Below are 19,834 nucleotides of genomic sequence, written 5' to 3'. Positions count from 1 at the left end.
TGCCTTTGAGTATTGGAGATTTGCAATAAAAGCTTTTTTTTTTTTATTATAAAAATATATGAATTGAGTGCACTCTGGAAGACACTTTGACGAGTGCCATACACATTTCTCCCACCTGACTTGACCGTTATGTTTCGATGGGAGATTAAGTGGTTCATATTTAAAAAAAAAAAAAAAAAACACTCCACACCAGTTTTCTCTGAATGGTGCCTAGAAGACTTTTTTAATCAAGAAAAGGTTTGCGTTTTCATACAGTCAAGTACAAAACCAATCAAAAAAAAAATCTATAAAACAATTCAAGGTATAAAAGTCAGCAAGTACATGTGCATTTCACAAGGCAAAGATTTGAAATTTTCCATGGGTGAAATTCATACACACTCAAATTGGTAGTGCAATTACAAAAAAATCAAAACAAATCCAGAATTCGCAGCGAATTCCAGATCTCTTGATTGTATCTGCAGACGAGCTGTGCTAGCACCTTCACTTAAATTATGGCTATGCATAGATTTCTAATGTGCTCACCTCACCGGCTCGCTCTTCAGTGTTGGTAGTGCAATTGTTTAAAGTGGTTCTAAAAGGAAGACTTTACCTTAATGCTTCCACTGCCACTGGAGAACAATGATCAATCAATTTGCCAACTCTAACCTGCGGGACTGATCGACTGGGAAAACCCCAAAACAGATCAGTTGTACAGAAGTGCATCTGTAGATCAAGTTCTATAAAACCAGGGTGCCCATCCATGGAACGAAATTCAGCCGATCACCGCTAAACCAGCCGAATTTCGATCCATGCATTGTAGGCCTTTGGCACAGCATCTAGGCAACATGTCAAAGAACAAGCAAAGCAAGTGGAGCAGTCAAAAATCTTTTTTTTGTAAAAGGTACAGTTGTACATATATTTTTAACCATCTTTACTTCCAACTAAATAAAACAATTTATTGAAGTGCTCTATTAAATGTCTTACCATGTCATTTAAGGACATTCTGCGATGAGGAGTCATCTTCTGACTTGGTAATGACATCCTGCAACAAATAAAAAAAAACATGTTACTTGCTTTTGCCGCTCCTTCACTACAGCCTCTTAATTATAAAAAGGAAAACAAATTTTAGAAAACTGCAGTAGATCCAGATTTTATTCCCCAATTCCTAGATTCAGTAAAAAAAAAAAAAAAGTGTTTAGGACAAAAAGCATTGGCAGCCTAGACCTCATTTTATCTTGCCATCAGGAAAATTAGGTTTTTAATTTTTGTAAAAAAAGACTGCAATGAGTCCATTTCAGGGGTAGGCAACCTGGGGCCCTCCAGCTGTTGTGGAACTACATTTCACATGAGGCTTTGAAAACTTGAAAAATTACAATATCGTGCAAAAGTTTGTTTATTTCACTAATGCAACTTAAGGTGAAACTAATATGAGATATCACAATGACAAATCATGGTTTGAGTGGATTATGGCTTACAGCTCATGAAAAGCCCAAATTCACATTATCAGAAAATTAGATTACATGCAATCAATAAAATAAGGTTTGTACATAGAATATCGGACCTCTGAAAAGTACAAGCATGCATATGTACTCAGTACTCGTTTTGGGCCCCTTTTGCAGCAATTACTGCCTCAATGCGGTGCGACATGGAAGCCATCAGCCTGTGGCACTGCTGAGGTATTATGGAAGACCAGGTCTCACATCTTCCGCTTGGCAATGCCCCATAGATTCTGGGGTTAAGGTCAGGCGACTTTGCTGGCCAATCAAGCACAGTAATCACACAGTCATTGAACCAGGTTTTAGTGCTTTGGGCAGGTGCCAAGTCCTGCTGGAAAATGAAGTCAGCATCCCCATAGTGCTCGCCTGCAGAAGAAAATCTGGTAGGCTGCTGTGTTGACCCTGGATTTAATGAAGCACAGTTGACCAACACCAGGAGATGACATGGCTTCCCAAATCAACAGACTCTGGAAACTTTGCACTGGACTTCAAGCATCTTGCATCTTCCTCCGTACTCTGGGTCCTTGGTTTCTAAATGAGATGCAAAATTTGCTCTCATCAAAAAAGGACTTTGGACCACTGACCAATAGACCAGGTCAGCTTTTCCTTTAGCCCAGGTAATACGCTTCTGATGTTTGTTGTTCAGGAGTGGCTTGACAAGAGGAATACAACGACATTTGAAGCCCATGTCCAGGATCTGTGTGTAGTGGCTCTTGATGCACAGACTCCAGCCTCAGTCCACTCCTTGTGAAAGTCCAACACTTTTGAATGGTTTTTTCCTGACAATCCTCACAAGGCTGCGGTCATCCATGCTGCTTGTGCACCTTTTTCTTCCACATAACTTTATTAAATGTGCTTTGATACAGCACTTTGGAAACATCCAACTTCTTTAGCAATTATTTGAGATTTTTCATTCTTATGGAGGGTGTCAATGATGGTTTTCTGCACAACTGTCAGGTCAGTAGTTTTTCCCCATGACCGATTCCTACTGAACCAGACTAAGACCATTTAAAGGCTCAGGAACCCTTTGCAGGTGTTATGGCTTAATTAACAGATTAGAGTGGGACACAGCCTAGAATAATCGCACTTTTCACAATATTCTAATTTTCTGAGATTGTGGATTTGGTGTTTTCATGAGCTGGAAGCCATAATCACCACAATGACAAATCACAACTTGAACTATCTTGCATGTAATGAATCTCATTAGTTTCACCTTTTAAGTCGCATTAGTGAAATAAAAATGAACTTTTGCACAATATTCAAATTTTTCGAGTTTCGCACAAACTGAATACTTGCCTTTAAAGGTGCGTATAGATATATTATGTATATGAGTTTTAAGTACCCTTTAGCTGGAGGCAGGAAAATGCACTATAAAAATGTAACTACTTTAATAAAACTTTCATGTATGCGTACCTTCCTCTTGGTGTAAATAACGTGGCATCCATGAAACTTGTAAAGGAATCATTGTGATCTTGGTGTATGGTTTCTGAATCTTTGTCAAGCACATCTGTCAAAAAAACAAAAAAAACAAACATCTTTAAAGCCCAACTCCAAACTAGAACTACAAAGCACCCCGTCAGTCTCACAATACAGCATGCAGTGGAAAGTGTCAAGGGAATTTCTACATTTCCATTATTTTCCAATACCGATTCACCACCTTGTACTTTCCATGATTTTTAAAGTATAGGTAGCAACAGATGTTTATTGGTGCCAATAGCACCAATATAGTTTTAGTGACTAGTGGGGAAACACAGGAGAAAGGGAAGGCGATTTTAGGTTCTCTTTTCTAGTCTCTGGCCTGCCCAATTATAACAGTCCAGGGGAGGAAAAACAAAAAAATATAAAGATGTCATGCACAGATAATTTCTCATTTGAAAGCACTGCCCCACACTTTTTATAGGCAGGTTTACTTCAATAAAAATAACTTGTCATGAACAAAAATAATGCCTAGCATACTGTATAGTTACAGCTTATATGAATCACTGTGGTCCTGTCACTTGCTGTACACCAGGGCTCAAAATTTCAAGTCCTGAGCCACTAGCCAGGCCTCAAGGGTTACTCACCACCAGTTGTCCCATCCAGCCCACCCCTAATCATGCTCTCATAAAATGACACTCGAATGTATTATGCAGAATTAAGTTATTAACCACTTGCCCCCCGCCAATGACACATTGACGTCGGCAAAGTGGTTGTAGAATCCTGACTGGACGTCATATGACGTCCTCAGGATTCTGAGCCGCTGCGCACCCATGGGGGCGCGCATCGCGGCGATCGTTGTTGCAGGGGGAGACTCTTTACCACGTGATCAGCCGTGTCCAATCACGGCTGATCACGATGTAAACAGGAAAAGCCGGTAGAGGAGAGCCGATCGGCTGCTCCTGTGACGGGGGGGGGGGGGGGTTGTGCTGATCGATCAGCACAGCCCGCCCCCCCCCCCCCCACCAGGGATGCCCACTGGACCACCAGGGATTAAAAAAAATGAAAATAAAAAGGTATGCCACCCTAGACCACAAAAATGGATGCCAGTGCCGCAATGGATGCCAATCAGTGCCCACAATGGGCATCACTGATTGGCAGTCGTTTGGCATCCATTAGTAAAACACATACAATAGTGCCCATCTATGCCGCCCATCAGTGCCTATCCGTGCCGTCCATCAGTACCGCATATTAGTGCCACCTCATCGGTGCCCGTCAGTGAAGTACCATCAGTGCCCATCAGTGAAGGAGAAAACGTACTTATTTACAATGTTTTATAGTAGAAACAAAAAGAAAAAAAAACATTTTCTAAATTTTCGGTCATTTTTTTTGCAGAAAATATCCCAGAGGTGATCAAATACCACCAAAAGAAAGCTCTATTTGTGGGTACAAAATGATAAAAATTTAGTTTGGGTACAGTGTAGCATTATCACGCAATTGTCATTCGAAGTGCAACAGCGCTGAAAGCTAAAAATTGGTCTGGGCGGGAAGGTGTATAAGTGCCCTGTATGGAAGTGGTTAAAATTATTAACAACTGTATCTGTGCTCACCAATGCAGCCTTGTGCCCAGTGCCCACCATGGAGCCTTGTGTCCACCTTGCAGCCGAGGAGAGGAACAGGAGAGCCGCCCAGATGATCAGAGTGCAGCGGGGGGGGGGGGAACAGTGATAACAGCTTTAATTTCAATAGCCGTTTTCCCGCTGCGCAACGTCATACATCCCTGGCCGGGGAACTTTGATAGACAGATCCCCTGTCCAATCCCAGTGACGGGCGATTGGTCAAAGTCCCGGGACCAGGGGGCGGGGCTGTATCCGACAATGAGCGGCGGGGAACACGAATATTGAAATGAAAGCCGTTATCACCGTGTTCCCCCGCTGGGCTCTGATCACCTGGGCGGCTCTTCCCCCTCCGGCCTCTAATCGCTGGGAGAAGGACTCCTATTTGACACTGCCTGAAGGCTCGCCTCCCCCTTGACTCCCAGGAAGCCCTTCCTCGCCAGACCTCAGAATCCACTCGCAATATGCGAGCGGATTTTTTGAGGGCTGCTGGACACAATCTATACCATAACGACCACCGATTAATAGCATATACCTCAGCATGGCATTAGAAGCCCTCAATAGCCTAAATCAAGCTGCTTCTGACACTCGAAAGGCAATATGGGAAGGTTCTCACACCAATGGGTCAGAATTTGGTATATGACTGGACTTCATCCTGCCACGCGATTATGACCAATATAAGGTGCATCAAAGAGGTGCGCTTAACCCCTTTTGCTGCCAGCAAAGAATGGAATATGATAGCACAAAACCACTTCTAGTCATTAACTTAGAGCAGAATAGCTCAGCACACTTTCCATGGACCCTGGCAGCTCTGCACCTATCGCTGCCCTCTGAAATGCCCCACAGGTTCCCTGATCCCCAAGCAACCCCTACTGAAAACATCATTTGTTTTCAGAAAATGTATGGTTTGAGGGGTCCTAATTTCTAAAAAAAAAAAAAAAAGTCAAGTAAATTTAAAAATTGCATATAATGAATTGAGGCTTTTGAGCAACAGATCATTTAGCAGAAAAAACTAAATGTATATCACATGATACAGATCCTTTAGCGCAGAGAGGAGGGGGGGGGGGCACACACCCACCCTTACCTGGGAGAGAGGCTGGGTACTGACTATAAATACTGCTCCGTAAAGCTTCTTCTGATGCAGGTTCAAATGAAAAAGGAGCTAGTGGTGGCTGAAGTTCAAGAACCTAGTTAGAAGACAAATAAAAAAAATACTGCAGCATTAAAAGGGTTGCCAGTCAAATCAATGAAAGAAGTTACCATGATTAATGTATGTTCTTTATGCACAATGTTGTCATGTGACTTTATGCCAACATCTGTATTTCTGCAATCTCCAAAGAGAAGTGGTTTAAAGGGGTTGTAAAGGTAAAGGTTTTCCACCTTAATGCATCCTATGCATCAAGGTGGAAAAACATCCGACGGCACCCCCACCCCCCCGTTTTACTTACCTGACCCCTCGAAAGTCCCACGCGCGTCCACGTGATCCCCTTTGGTTCCTGGCCGTTGATTGGCTAGGCTGGATGGAAGGAATAATAGCAGCGCAGCCATTGGCTGGCACTGCTGTCAATCACAGCGGGTGACGCACCAGGGCCAAGTGATACAGCGGCGGGCATAGCCACCGACTGTATCAGGGGAGAGCGCTCGCAAAAGCTTTCCACCATGCGAGCTTGCATGAAGGTGGAAAGCTTTTGCGAGGAGGAGCCGAGACAGCCGCTGAGGGACCCCAAAAGATAGGGTTAGGGGACACTGCAAAACTAGCTGCACAGTGGAAGTATAAATTTTTTTTTTTTTTTTTTAATTAACCACTTCCATACCAGCCACCGCCATATGACGTCCACAAAGCGTCTCTACCATCCAGAGTGGACGTCATATGACGTCCAGGACTTTGAAGGGGGATATCTGAATGATGCTTGCAGCGAGAGGCATCATCCAGATATCTCTTGTGCCGGCGATTCTGCACAACGTAAGAACGATAACGGCGGTTCCGCCGCTAGATCGTTCTTACAGGCGGCGGGAGGCGACATCCCCCCCCTCCATCCGGTGCTTCTCCGGGCTCTCCCGTGCCATCGGGGGCCCGGAGAAAGAATCGTCCGGCGCTGGCAGGAAGTATAGAGATGACTGGTGACCAGTCATCTCTATGACCGGAGGACCCGGGCGCGATGTGATGACGTTACGCCCGGGTCCCGTAAGTAAACAAAGCCACGATTGCGGCTGTAAGCCACATTCATGACATCAGTGAATTTTTTTCACCGATCTCATGGTTTCCAGCCTGGAGGAGAGATGTCCATCTCGCCATAAAGAGGACCTGTCACACACATTCCTATTACAAGGGATGTTTACATTCCTTGTAATAGGAATAAAAGTAAAAAAAATAAAGTGTAAAAAAAGAAATGTAAAAAAAAAGCCCCTGTCCCCGGTAGCTCGCGCGCAGAAGCACACGCAAGTCCCGCCGACATATGTAATCGCCGTTTAAACCACATATGTGAGGCATCGCTGCGTGCGTTAGAGTGGCAGCAACAATTCTAGATCTCCTCTGTAAATCTGAACTGGTAACCTGTAAACATTTTTGAATCCTTGCCTATGGAGATTTTTAAGTACCGAAGTTTGGCGCCATTCCGAGTGTGCAATTTTAAAGCGTGACATGTTGGGTATCTATTTACTCGGTGTAACCCAATCCTTCATATTTTACAAAAAAATTGTGCCAACTTTACGGTTGTTATTTTTTTAATTCATGAAACAATTTTTCCCCAAAAAAGCGTTTGAAAAATTATTGCGCAAATACCGTACAAGATAAAACGTTGCAATGACCGTCGTTTTATGCCCTAGGGTGTCTGCTTAAAAAAAAAAAAAAAAAAAAAAAAACATAATGTTTGGGGGTACTGCGTAATTTTCTACCAAAAAAAATTAAGATTTGTACATGTAGGAGAGAAGTGCCAGAATAGGCCCGGTATGGAGGTGTGTATAAAAGCCCTGTATTGAAGTGGTTAACAAAGGTTGGCCTTTAGTGTTCCTTTAATGATTAGGGTAACCATTTTACAAGATATATTGCATACAGCCATTTTTCAACCACCAGCAACATAACTAGTTCATAGCTCCAGGGATAGCAATTTAGAGACCGTCAGGTTATACTACTGCATTCAGGAGAATTGGTCTTTTTTGTACCCCATTAAGATTCATACTTAATGGTCTCTTTTCAGCCAGCCTGATAGGGCCCCCCTCCCCAAGCCCACTAGACAGAACATACTAACCTGAAATGCCACCTTCAGGCATTGAGCTCTGCATTTAGGGCTCTTGCTGTCCAGAGCCATGGCACAGCCCAAGTGTGACCCCATCTCTATATACTCACTTTGGGAATAAGCTGTGCAGGCCAAGAATCAGTAGCTACATCAATACTAGATATATTGGACACCATTTACAATTCCTGCTTTTCACCAATCACCAAAAAGGTGTCAATGCTGAAAAATTGAGTGCCGATATTGGCAGAGTGGAGTTTTGTACACTTCACGTGTTCTTCGCCCACCATTTAATGAAGTGCCTTCCCTCTACTTCTATAAGCGACACGTGGAATCCTCTTCAGTTCAACTAAATTGCCCAGCTACAGTGGACACGTCATTTGTCTGTTTATCTAGCAGATGACTGTGTATGCATTTAAAAGCAGAGTTCCAAATTTAAAATTAAAAAAAAAGTTTATATAAATATTGGCTGCACATACTTGTTTGCATCAGATAGAATAACTACCCCAAGAATAAATTAAAATATATCCAACCCAAAAATCAATATTACTATAGCTTACCACTCCTTAGATGTGGTGGTTGCATTAGATTACCGTTTAAAAAGCCAACAAAAATACCTTGTCATTTTCATTTAATACAGCATCAGTGCTCGCTCTTTTGTAAAACATTAGCCTTTCAATCTGCCATGTAATGGAAACAGAAGACCCATTTGAAGTACAGCCTAGGTGACAGCCATTTCTGCCATACACACCAAGGAAAAGTTAGTGCAGAAAAAGACAGGATGTGCATTTTATTTGCAGCATTACCATGTTAAAGAGGTTGAATACAAAAACGCAAACAATAATTTAAACAATTTAGTGCAGATAAGTCAGAACCAATAAGTTCACATTTTCAGAGATCAAAATACAACATGCTGCCAATTACTATTGAATTGCTGCAGAAGGCTAGGTTGCATTGAAGCTGCTAAAAAGCAGCAGATATTATATAGAATAAGCTTGCTAATGCATTACATATATGATGTAAAAGGGTTATTGTAGAACTGCCAACTTATAAAGAGGGTTTAGAAGCCAAATTGAGGCTTACACCAGAATAACTTGCTAGTAAACAAGAGCTTTAACGTTACATAAAAAGTAGCTGGCTGACCTCCTTTAGAACCTAAATAAGGCAGGCAAGTCAAGTTTTAATGCCATTAGTTGGCCACATAGCAATAACTACACAAAACACCTGCAAGTGTTATTATCCATGCCATAGAAAAAACAAAATGTTTTAACCACTTCAGGTGCACAGCATCCCCCTTCCACATTACACCCTTTTTAAAAAGATACATTCTTGAGCTCACAATGCAGAAGCACTATGCCCTGCTAAAGAGTTCTTTATTTTTAATATTGAGGTGTGCGTTTGTCAGCCCCCCAAAGCACATTATCCTGCTATACTTACTGGGTTCAGTCCTTTGAAGAGGCTAAAAGGCGACATCCCAAGAATACTTTTCCATTTTTTGTCCCAGTCCTCTTGTTTTTCCAAAATCGATTTATTAATAGAAACAAGATCTTCTCTTTTAATTTTATGTCTAAAAAGCAGTGAAGATCGTGTTAACAGACATACAAAATACATCCAATGGACAAATCCATCTTAAAATTAGCACATGTCTGCTCCGTATCTGTCCGTGACGATTTCTCTTATTTCGCCCCGGTCATCAGAGAGCATTTATATTCTAGGGAGATTTTGTGACAAATGGAGCAGATTTTATCTCCATTTGTGCATCAATCCCCCCCAGTTTACATACATCCACTGAATATGTACTATGCAACTTTTACACAAACTGAAGATGAATATTGTACTCGCCTCTATTAGCTTAGAGAGAAATCAAAGTCATCAAACCAAGAAACTAGTCATTCCAACAGATTTGTGTACATTGACCATTGTTTGTGTAGTAATAAAAATGGCTAACACATTTAAAAACAGTTTGGGTCCATGCACACTGGGCCAAAAAAGAAGAAAGCTGCTTCTACAGGACTTGCTCCTGCCTGTAGAAGCAGCTCATTGTTAGCCTGTATCCATGCACATTATGAAAATTATAAGATACTTACCGTAATTTTCCTTATGGACTCCATGGAAGCCTACGTGTGGGTTAATCCCGCCTCCTCGCCAATGCTATAGGACCCCATACCCATAAAAGTCAGCTCACCTCCCAGTACTGTGTTCCGTAACTAGCCGACTACTCTTTTAGGATGGGAACTCAGTCTGCCATGGAGTCCATCAGGAAAGGAAAATTACAGTAAGTATCTGATAGGAAAAAATGTGACAGACTCCATGACAGCCTACGTGTGGGAAATAAACTAGCCAGACCACACGGGTGGGTATGCTGAACAACATTTTTTTTAATTTGTCCTGTCAACCAACAGGATTCTCAAACCAAAATTCACAGAGGAAAGATGCAGGCTCAATACAATGAGACAAAAAAAAAAAACGTACTTATGGAGGACCAAGAGGCCGCTTTACAGACATCCGGGGCCACATGGCGACTTCCTGCAGAAGTGTTGTCCCCCTTGTCTCCTCACATAGGACACCGCCGTGGTGTCGTCCATCCTCAACAGCACCGATTCCCCATTTAGGAGCCGGGAGAATGACTGGAGGGCACACCAAGCCACCCGAAGTTCCAGGTCGTTCGACCCCCAGATTGCGGAGGCGAGCATCCCACTTGCCCTACGACATGTTCGCGCCGCAGCCGGAGCCACTGGCATCAGTTGTCACTGTGACCCAGGAGACGGGAGCGATGGAATGGCAATTTCGCAGGTTCTTTTGCTGGAGCCACCAAAAGAGGCTGTTCTTTATTGATGTCAATATATACGAATCTGACGATTCTTGTTCCGACTTCCATTGCTTGAGGAACCCGGACTGGAATGGGCGCAACCTCCACAGTGCCCATTTCACCATGGGAGGAAGAGCCCATCGTGCCGATGATTCTAAGGCTCCATTCACACCTGAGCGACAAAACGCCTGAAGCACGACACTCAGATACGCTGGAGGGGAAAAAAAACATTGTTGTCTATGGAGATGGTTCACATCTCCAGGCCGAACGCGTGAAGCTCAAACAAGTCCTGGACCCTTTTTTGTCGCGCATAATCAAGCGGCTTCGGCGTTCGGCATAGCCGACAATGACATGTAAAAAAAAATGGGGTTAAAGACGCGTTTTGTCGTGGCACAAAACGCCGCGCTTAGGTGTGAATGCAGCCTTAGGCACAGAGATGCTTTCAGGTGATGAGTATCCAGAGCCTGGGAGATCCTCTCCTGAATCACAGGAATCTTTTCCAACAGAAGAGAGATGGTTTTCTTCACTGTGTCGAACTGAGCCCCTAGGTAAATCAAACGTTGAGTTGGTTCCAGGTGGCTTTTCTCCAATTTCAGGAGCCATCCGAACTCAGACAAGGTCGAGATTACCTGATCTTTGTGCCAGGAAATAAGTTTTGTCTTGGGACAGGACAAGGAGGTAGTCCAGATAGTGATAAAGGCGTACTCGTTTTCAGCCTGATGAGGGCCACTACTGCCAATATGGTCTTGGTGAAGACTTGCGGGGAGGTTGTCAGCCCGAAGGGTAGGCAAATGAATTGAAGGTGTTCCCGACATGGAATCTGAGATAATTCTGAAACTCCTCTGCCACTGGCACGTGGAAAAAGGCGTCTTAGATCTAGAGATCATCCAGTTGCCCGGCTGTATGGCTGGTTGGATTGTTGAGTTTCCTTCATGAACCTCCCCGTGCCTTATGAACCCGTTTAGGCAAGTCAAGTCTATAACTGGACACAGCTTTTCTTCTGAACCAAGGAGAGGGGAGTATACTCCCACAAACTGTTCGTCCTTTGGGACACATTTTACCGCTCCCTACAGTTTTAGCACATTCACGTATGACAGAGCCCGCTTCTGTTCTACCGTACTTGGGAATAGGGTGGAGCCGAATCTGGGGAGAGGAATGCTGGAGAAGTACCATGCGTGGCCTGATGACACTGTCCTGATGACCCAAAAATCCGTGATGGAGGCCGCCCAGACGTGCCGAAAGGAGCAGGCGGGCTCCGACCCGCCTGGGCAGGCGTCATCTCAAAAAGACTGCCTGTTCGCGTCCACTTGACGCCTGGCTAGCGGAAACTAGGTCTGCCCTCTGCTCCTGTTCCTCCTAAAGTCCCTGCCGGGTCTGTAAGAGCATGCTTCTCTTGAACGCTCCGGGCTAAGTCTTCGGAACCGAGGCTTCTTCCTACCGGGCTGGCGCTTATCCTGAGGGAAGAAGCCCGATTTACCACCCGTAGCCTTAGCTATGGCATCTAGTTTGTTGCCAAACAGGGACGATCCCTCAAAAGGGAATTTTGCACAAATTCTGCTTTGACGATGGGTCAGCAACCCAAGGGCGCAGCCACAGGGCCCGCTTGTCCGTTAGTGAGTACAGCATGATTCTCACCAAAAGGCGGATCAAATCAACAGATGCCTCCCCCAGGAAGGCCACTGCTAGCTTCAGCTCCGTTGCCAAATTCCTGGCCAGATCTTCTGAAACACCTTTGAGGAAAGAGTCTACATTCTCCATCCAGGCCTCCATGGCCTTTGATAAGGCTGCCAAGGCAGGTTTGCAAGCTGTACCAGCAAGACCATAAATTCTTTTAAGATCTTGATCCATCCTTCTGTCAAGACAGTCCTTGAAGGAGACTGAATCAGCCAATGGGAGCATAACATGCTTGGCCAGACACATCACTGCCGCGTCTACTAGAGGGACGTTCTCCAGATGTTTTACCTCATCGGTTTTGAAAGGATACATTCTGGAGGCTTTGTTTGTGATGGAGGACTTCCTGTCCACTTTGCTCCATTCCTCTTCAAAGACGCCCTTCGGTTCAGTCAGTAACGGAAAACTTTGGCGCTCTTTCCCGAGCCGTTTGAAATACTTTTTCTGCTTGGCTGGGGGAGTAGATGGGTCTTTCCATAAAAAAAAAGTCTCCTTTACCGCTTTAATGAGCGGAGTTACTTGGGAGAAATCAATCTCCACGCTTTCATCACTTTCCAGTTCTCCCTCTGGGGAAGCAGGTGAGGAAGTGTATGGCTGAGAAGGACCTGGATCCTCATGGACCTCGTCAGCCGGAGAACCAGACCAGATGGTACTGGCCTGGCTTTGTGCGGGAGGAGACACTTTCTCCTTTAAGGATTATTGCACCACCTATTCCAACTAGAGACACGATGCTTTGATCTTCAGTCTTTCCCCCCCCCCCCTACCGCGTGGGCGTAGCAGCGGTCATACAATGATTTGCCCTCAGGGACTTGTGTGTCAGAGCCCCAGCAGGCTCTTCGACCAAAGCGGCTGTCATGGCGGTGGGAGCGGTGTCTGGAGGAATGAGATCATCTTCTCTGGTGATGATTTAGGTGGAGAACTGAGTTTGGATTTGATTTTGAAGAAGACTGATGGTGCGTTCTGGCAAGGTCCGAGTTGGACTGGACTGAGAGTCGAGGATCTGAACCGGAAGGGCTTGAGAGATTTGAGGGGAAAATTAGGTCTCAAGTACACCTATACTTGTGACTGTAGCCCCGAACCCTCCCCTTCCCCGCACATACCTTGTGCGAAAGGGCTGGCCACTTGTGGGCGGTGATTGGTCCATAGCACCTGGACCAGAGCGTCACAGCAGGGACAGGAAGGAACATAAATCAAGATCGGCCCTTTTAAGAGATAACCTGCCTGTGCAGAGAAAGCAGTTACATGCAACTTTATCCAAAAATCATTCCCCCCAATGCATGAGTATACAAGATCAAAGAGCAGCCAAGGGCACCGACCTAAAAGTTTCCCAGAAAGTCCTGCTCGCCTGTCAGGGGGAATCACATTTGTTTACAGTCGAGCCGCAGCTTTAAAATTTGCCGCTCATGTCATCGCGCAGCCTGCGCAGTGAGGAAGCAGTCGACGGCGCCAACCAAGCCTCAGTCTGAGAGGGGCTACGGCGCAAGCGAGGCTGAGGCGGCGAGCTGGAGCGCAGGAGCGTTTCAGCCGCCATACCAGAAGTGGCAGGGGGGCTCAATGGGGGGAGAAAACCAGCAGGGGTACAGCACAAATAGATACAACAAATACACTCACACACACACACACACACACACACACACACACAGAGATGTGACTGCCATAGAAAAAAAATCAGACCTTGCCAACCGAGGATGCGGTTTTACCCTCCATGGTAAAAGTTGCTGAAGCTCAACACCCGCTGGGTTCCGAGCTGCACCGCTGTCAGTGTGTTTTTTCCAATCTGACATCTTTGGACTGTTGTGCATTCCAGGACCATAGGACAAAAAAGGAACACAGTACTGGGAGTCCTATAGCATTGGAGAGGAGGCGGGATTAACCCACACGTAGGCTGATATACATATTTTAGCAGACACCCTAGGGCAGGGGTGTCAAACTGGCGGCCCTCCAGCTGTTCCGAAACTACAAGTCCCATCATGCCTCTGCCTGTGAGAGTCATGCTTGTAACTTAGCCTTGCAATGCCTCATGGGACTTGTAGTTCTGCAACAGCTGGAGGGCCGCCAGTTTGACACCCCTGCCCTAGGGAATAAAAAAAAAAAAAAGGCAGTCGTTGCAACTTGTATAGCACAGTATTTGCGCAACCATTTTTTAAACGCTTTTTGCAAGAAAAAAAAAACCCTCAGTAAAGTTAGCCCAATTTTTTGTAGAATGTGAAAAATTAAGTTACGTCAAATACAACCCAACGTGTCAAGTTTTAAAATTGCGCACTCATGGAATGGTGCCAAACGTCAGTACTTAAAAAATCTCCATAGGTGACGCTTTAATTATATATATTATTTTTTTGACCAATTTCAGAGTTAGAGGAGGTCTAGTGCTAGAATTATTGCTCTCGCTCTAATGCATGCGGCGATACCTCATGTGTGGTTTGAATGGCGTTTACATATGTGGGAGGGACTTGCATGTGAAAAAAAGTTACACTTATTTTATTTCTATTACAAGGAATGTAAATACATTGTAATAGGAATGGTGTGCGACAGGTCCTCTTTATGGAGAGATGCAGGGTCAATAGATTATGTGCGTGTTCTCATGCTTTCCAGCTGCGATCACAGCTTTGTTTAAAAGCGCGGCCCGAACGTGACATAACATCGTGCCCGGGCCTCAACCGTCAGATGACCATCGTGGGAGAGCTCGGAGAAGCACGGGAGGAAGATGTTCCCTCCTGTTGCCTGTAAAAACAATCTAGCGGCTGAACTGCCGCTATGAATGTTTTTACGGTGCACAGAATCACTGGCCGAAGAGGATATTTGGATGCCTGTAGCGCAGGGATATGCAATTAGCGGACCTCCAGCTGTTGCAAAACTACAAGTCCCATCATGCCTCTGGGTGTCACCCTTGTGGCTGTCAAGAGTCTTGCTATGCCTCATTGGAATTGTAGTTCTGTAACAGCTGGAGGTCCGCTAATTGCATATCCCTGCTGTAGCTGCAGGCATTCAGATATTCCCACAGAAAGTCAAGGATGTCATATGACTGCCTTGGACTGGAAGTGGTTAATGGCATCCCAGTCTTAGTTCGTAGGGTTCAATATTGAGTGGTAACAGCTTTCAACTCTTCTGGGAAGGCTTTCCACAAGGTTTAGGAGTGTATGGGAATGTTTGGCCATTCTTTTAGAACAGGGCTTTCACCCTGGCGCCTGGGCTTTGATCATTGACAGGTGCTTATGCTTAAGGGCGGGTTCTTGGCCAGGAACGTGATTAGCATTGGCAGCAGGGATGGAGCAGGAAGAGAGCGGCACAGCAGCGGCTGACACGATGGGAGGAAAACCAGAGTAAAACTAAATGAGAGAAAAAAAAAACGCTGGGGAGGAGATACGCTGAAGCAGATGTCTGAGGTAGGCGGCCACCTTTGAAAACATGTGCAATGTGTTGACAAACGTTTTGTGCTTTACGCGGGAAGCGGTGTTCTCTGTCCAGCTGAGCGGCAATAGGTTGCAACTGTGCATCAGGCAACTCGGCGCTCTGGTAGACAGTGTGCAGGCAGCGGGAAGCGGGAAGCCGACGTCATCCGAAGTGGCCGTCCTCCCATGTGTATGGTTAGAGTGTAGCAGACATGTACCGTGGGTAGACCGGCTGTGTGCCACGCTTGGCGGCCGCTTCATTCAGGTGAGCACGGAGTGAATATGGTGACCTTGTGCTGACCGCCGTACCCCAGCTGACCTTTATGTTTTATGTCCCCAAAGCTTCCCGCACACCATCTACCAGAGCGCAAAGCTGCCTGATACACACTGCATGCTGCGGGACACATGCCGGGAGTTCACCGAGAGGGGGTCTACCTCAAACTGTAGACAAACTTGGGAGCATAGGTGGAGAAGGAAAGAATATAAAAACCCCAAGCACTGCATTTTGCAAACAGATTTCAGGGTGTCTGTAACATGCACAGCAGGTGCGATTTTGATGCGGTGTGGTAGACGCAAAGAATTTGTAGCACACAAGTGTAAACGGCACAAAATACAAAAAAAATCTGCATCAAAAATGTCCAGCAGCAATAATAAAATATATACACACAAACTTATCGCCCTCCCACCACAAAATGACGGCTGGGAGATTCGCCTCTCCTTCTGGTTGGACAGCATACGATAGCCTCCCAGAACAACCGCTCACAGGGGGCGTGCGGCGATCACACCGTGTTGCTCGGACACTGCGCGACCCCGATTTCTCTAAAAAGCCGCGGCCCTTTTACCATGTGATCGGCGGTGTCCAATTACAGCTGTCACATGTAAACACAGTTGCCGGTAATTGGCACGGCTCGCCTCAAACTGATAGATGCTGCTGATCGGCTCTCCTCACTCACAGAGCACATCTAGGAATGTAATTTGGGCACTGATTACAAGTGCTCACCTTTGCCCACAATTGCAAGAAATCAGTGCCGTCTGTGCCCATAAGTGCACCCTCATCAGTGAAGGAGAATTTTTACAAAATGTACTGAGAAAAAAAAAATAGATTTGGGGAAAACACAAAAGTGATTAAATGCCACCAAAAGAACGCTCCATTTGAGTGAAGAAAATTATACAAAATTTCACATGGTTACAATGTAGCATGACCACACAATTGTCATTCAAAGTGTGACAGAGCTGAAAACATAAAATGGCCTGGGCAGGAAGGGGGGTATAAGTGCCCTGTATTGAGGTGGCTAATGGTGGACATAAAGGGTCCATATTTACAAGTCCAATTCACTAAAACACATACAAAATATCAATTGTTCAGGAACATTTGCATTACAATGTTTATATGTGCGTTTTTACCATTGTCTGTATAATAAAGTTGGTTTTGCCATTTTTGTACACAAGTTGAATGACTACCGTAGTTTCTCAGGTTGGATAACTATAAAAGCGAACAGAGGAAAAAATATTTCCAAATGTTGGAATTGTGAATTTTTAAATGGTTTATGCGACCCTGGACAAGTGTCACCCCCCCCCCCCCCCATTTTGACAGAATTGCTAAATATGCATACCAGATAATCAAATTATATGCAAGTACGTACAGTAGTAGATCCAACTGGGACCCAGTGTGTTAGTAGCCACCCACACCCATTTCACTAACCTTATGTGAAAATGTAAAATCTTTACAAATTTTAAGGGAAAAAAAATAAAAAAAAAAAAATAAAAAGGCCGTTACTAATTAAAATTTTTGTGTTCGATTAATCGATTTTTTTCGCACATACGCACATACAGATCCAACTACTTTTAGCTGATCTCCTTGCAGGCTGATTCCCAGTGCAGCTACCAACCACTGGAAAAATGGATAGCAGGATACAAAAAAACACACAAAGGCAGCGCTCGATGGGAATAGCATTAAAACTTTTATAGTCTTCAAGTAGGTAACAAAATAAACATTGCACTGGAGATAAAATCATTGTAGCTACATAAACTGTAAAAATGGTGCGAGTAATACCAAACGGTAGCAAAAGCAGTCATAAAACATGTAGCCAAGTATGATACTGGTATAAAAGTGTACAACGATGCCACTGCTGAATCCAGATGAGGAGGGGGTTAACATCTGTTTGTTGGCATGTAGATTTCCCGTGAAGGGAACTATCACAACTCCCAGTGGATGGATGTAGAATCCCAGGGTGATAGAGGGACGCGATAGAGGGACGCGATAGAGGGACGCGATAGAGGGACGCGATAGAGGGACGCGATAGAGGGACGCGATAGAGGGACGCGATAGAGGGACGCGATAGAGGGACGCGATAGAGGGACGCGATAGAGGGACGCGATAGAGGGACGCGATAGAGGGACGCGATAGAGGGACGCGATAGAGGGACGCGATAGAGGGACGTGATAGAGCCCTAGCGTGTGGCAGATAGTAAGGTCCCGCCACCATGCAGATATAAAGGCACAGCAAAGGAGCCCTTCAGATGGACATGGCAAGCCCTGACGGTGTCCGTGACGTCACCGGATCTCCGACGGAACTCCCTGAAGCCGGCAGAGAGGTGAGTACCAATCTAATTTTTTTTGATCGATCAAAATTCTTTAAGATTAATCGATGAATTAAGTTAATTTTCACAGCCCTAAAAAAAAAAAAAAAAAAAAAAAAAACACTACTGACAACTTGTTCTCACCTTGTGTGTTTTAGCCTTGTAAGAACTTCAGTTTCAAACTTGGCCTTTGTAACAAGATACTGACGGTCCACTTGAAGTTTTTGGCCACCATTGCAACTCCGTTCCAATATGATAACTTTTAGGGCTTCATTTAGAAGTTGGATAATGGTTATAAGGTTCACTTTTCCAGCTTCGTACACATTATCTATTTGCAACTGTAATAGAACATGAAAAAGGTTATAATTGCGTCAGAAAAAAATAAATAAGTTTGGAGATCCATGTTCAATTGCCAATGCTGAATACCTTTTTATAATCAGCTGCATGAATGTTGGAATTCTTGACTGGGGAGAATTTGTTTGGACAAGGTACAAAAAAATAAAAAAAAATATATATATATATATATATATATATATATATATATATATATATATATATATATATATATATATATATATATATATATATATATATATATATATATATATATATATATATATATATATATATATATATATATATATATATATATATATATATATATATATATATATATACTTACCAGTAAATTCTTTTCCAGTAGTCTTTCAAGACAGCCACAATGACACAGGCTCCTCCCCTTCCTCAGGAAACACTGAGCCAACACAAATTCTCACATCCCTGCCAAACCTGAGTTTTCTTCAAGATCACCTCCGGACAGCTGGGGAGACCACATTAACCACCTAAGGACCACCTCCTGCAGATATATGTCGGCAGAATTGCACGGCTGGGCACAAGCACGTACCTGTACGTCCTCTTTAAGTGCCCAGCCATGGGTCGCGGGCCTGCAACACGGTCCGAAGCTCTGCGGCCACGGGACCTGCGATCAGGAGAAGGTGAAGAACGGGGAGAGCCGTGTGTAAACACAGCTTTCTCATTCTTCAGTGGCAGCTTCATTGATGGCGTTTCCCTATATCAGGGAACACACTATCAATGATGTCACACGTCCAGCCCCCCTACAGTTAAAAACATATGAGGTCACACAACCCCAACAGCGCCCCCTAGTGGTTAACTCCCAAACTGCAATTGTCATTTTCACAGTAAACAATGCATTATAGCTTTTTTTTGCTGTGAAAATGACAATGGTCCCAAAAATGTGTAAAAATTGGCGGATGTGTCCGCCATGTCGCAGTTTAAAAAAAAAAAAAAAAACCTGATCGCCGCCATTAGTAGTAAAAATGCAATTAAAAAAACGTATTTTGAAAAAGCTATACATTTTGCGCAAACCAATCCATAAACGCCAATTGCGATTTTTACCAAAAATAGGAACACGTATCGGCCTAAACAGAGGAAAAAAGTTTTATATATTTTTGGGGGATATTTATTATAGCAAAAAAAAAAAAATTTTTTCAAAATTGTGGCTCTAATTTTTGTTTATAGCGCAAAAAATAAAAACCGCAGAGGTGATCAAATACCACCAAAAGAAAGCTCTTTTTTTTCACAAAAAGGACTCCAATTTTGTTTGGGAGCCACATCGCACAATTGTC

General features: G+C 44.2%; 1 protein-coding gene and 1 non-coding gene across 3 annotated transcripts in view; both read right to left on the bottom strand.

Moving 5' to 3' along the window:
* HAUS6 (HAUS augmin like complex subunit 6) overlaps positions 1-19,834 on the bottom strand; it is a 63,266-nt gene that overhangs the window by 12,887 nt on the left and 30,545 nt on the right. For both annotated transcript variants that reach the window (XM_040359946.1, XM_040359937.1), the window contains exons 9-13: positions 18,333-18,526; positions 9,178-9,307; positions 5,592-5,694; positions 2,889-2,982; positions 964-1,021 (exon numbers count right to left, since the gene is read on the bottom strand). In XM_040359946.1, coding sequence (XP_040215880.1) covers positions 964-1,021; positions 2,889-2,982; positions 5,592-5,694; positions 9,178-9,307; positions 18,333-18,526 — 579 coding nt within the window. The remainder of the gene's footprint in view (positions 1-963; positions 1,022-2,888; positions 2,983-5,591; positions 5,695-9,177; positions 9,308-18,332; positions 18,527-19,834) is intronic.
* On the bottom strand, positions 9,381-9,511 carry LOC120925394. Its single transcript, XR_005746669.1, has one exon.

Source organism: Rana temporaria, chromosome 1 (genome assembly GCF_905171775.1).
Source record: "Rana temporaria chromosome 1, aRanTem1.1, whole genome shotgun sequence".
In the NCBI taxonomy this organism is placed as follows: Eukaryota; Metazoa; Chordata; class Amphibia; order Anura; family Ranidae; genus Rana; species Rana temporaria.
Note: the sequence above shows the minus strand (reverse complement) of the source record. Positions and strands in the feature narration are given on the sequence as shown.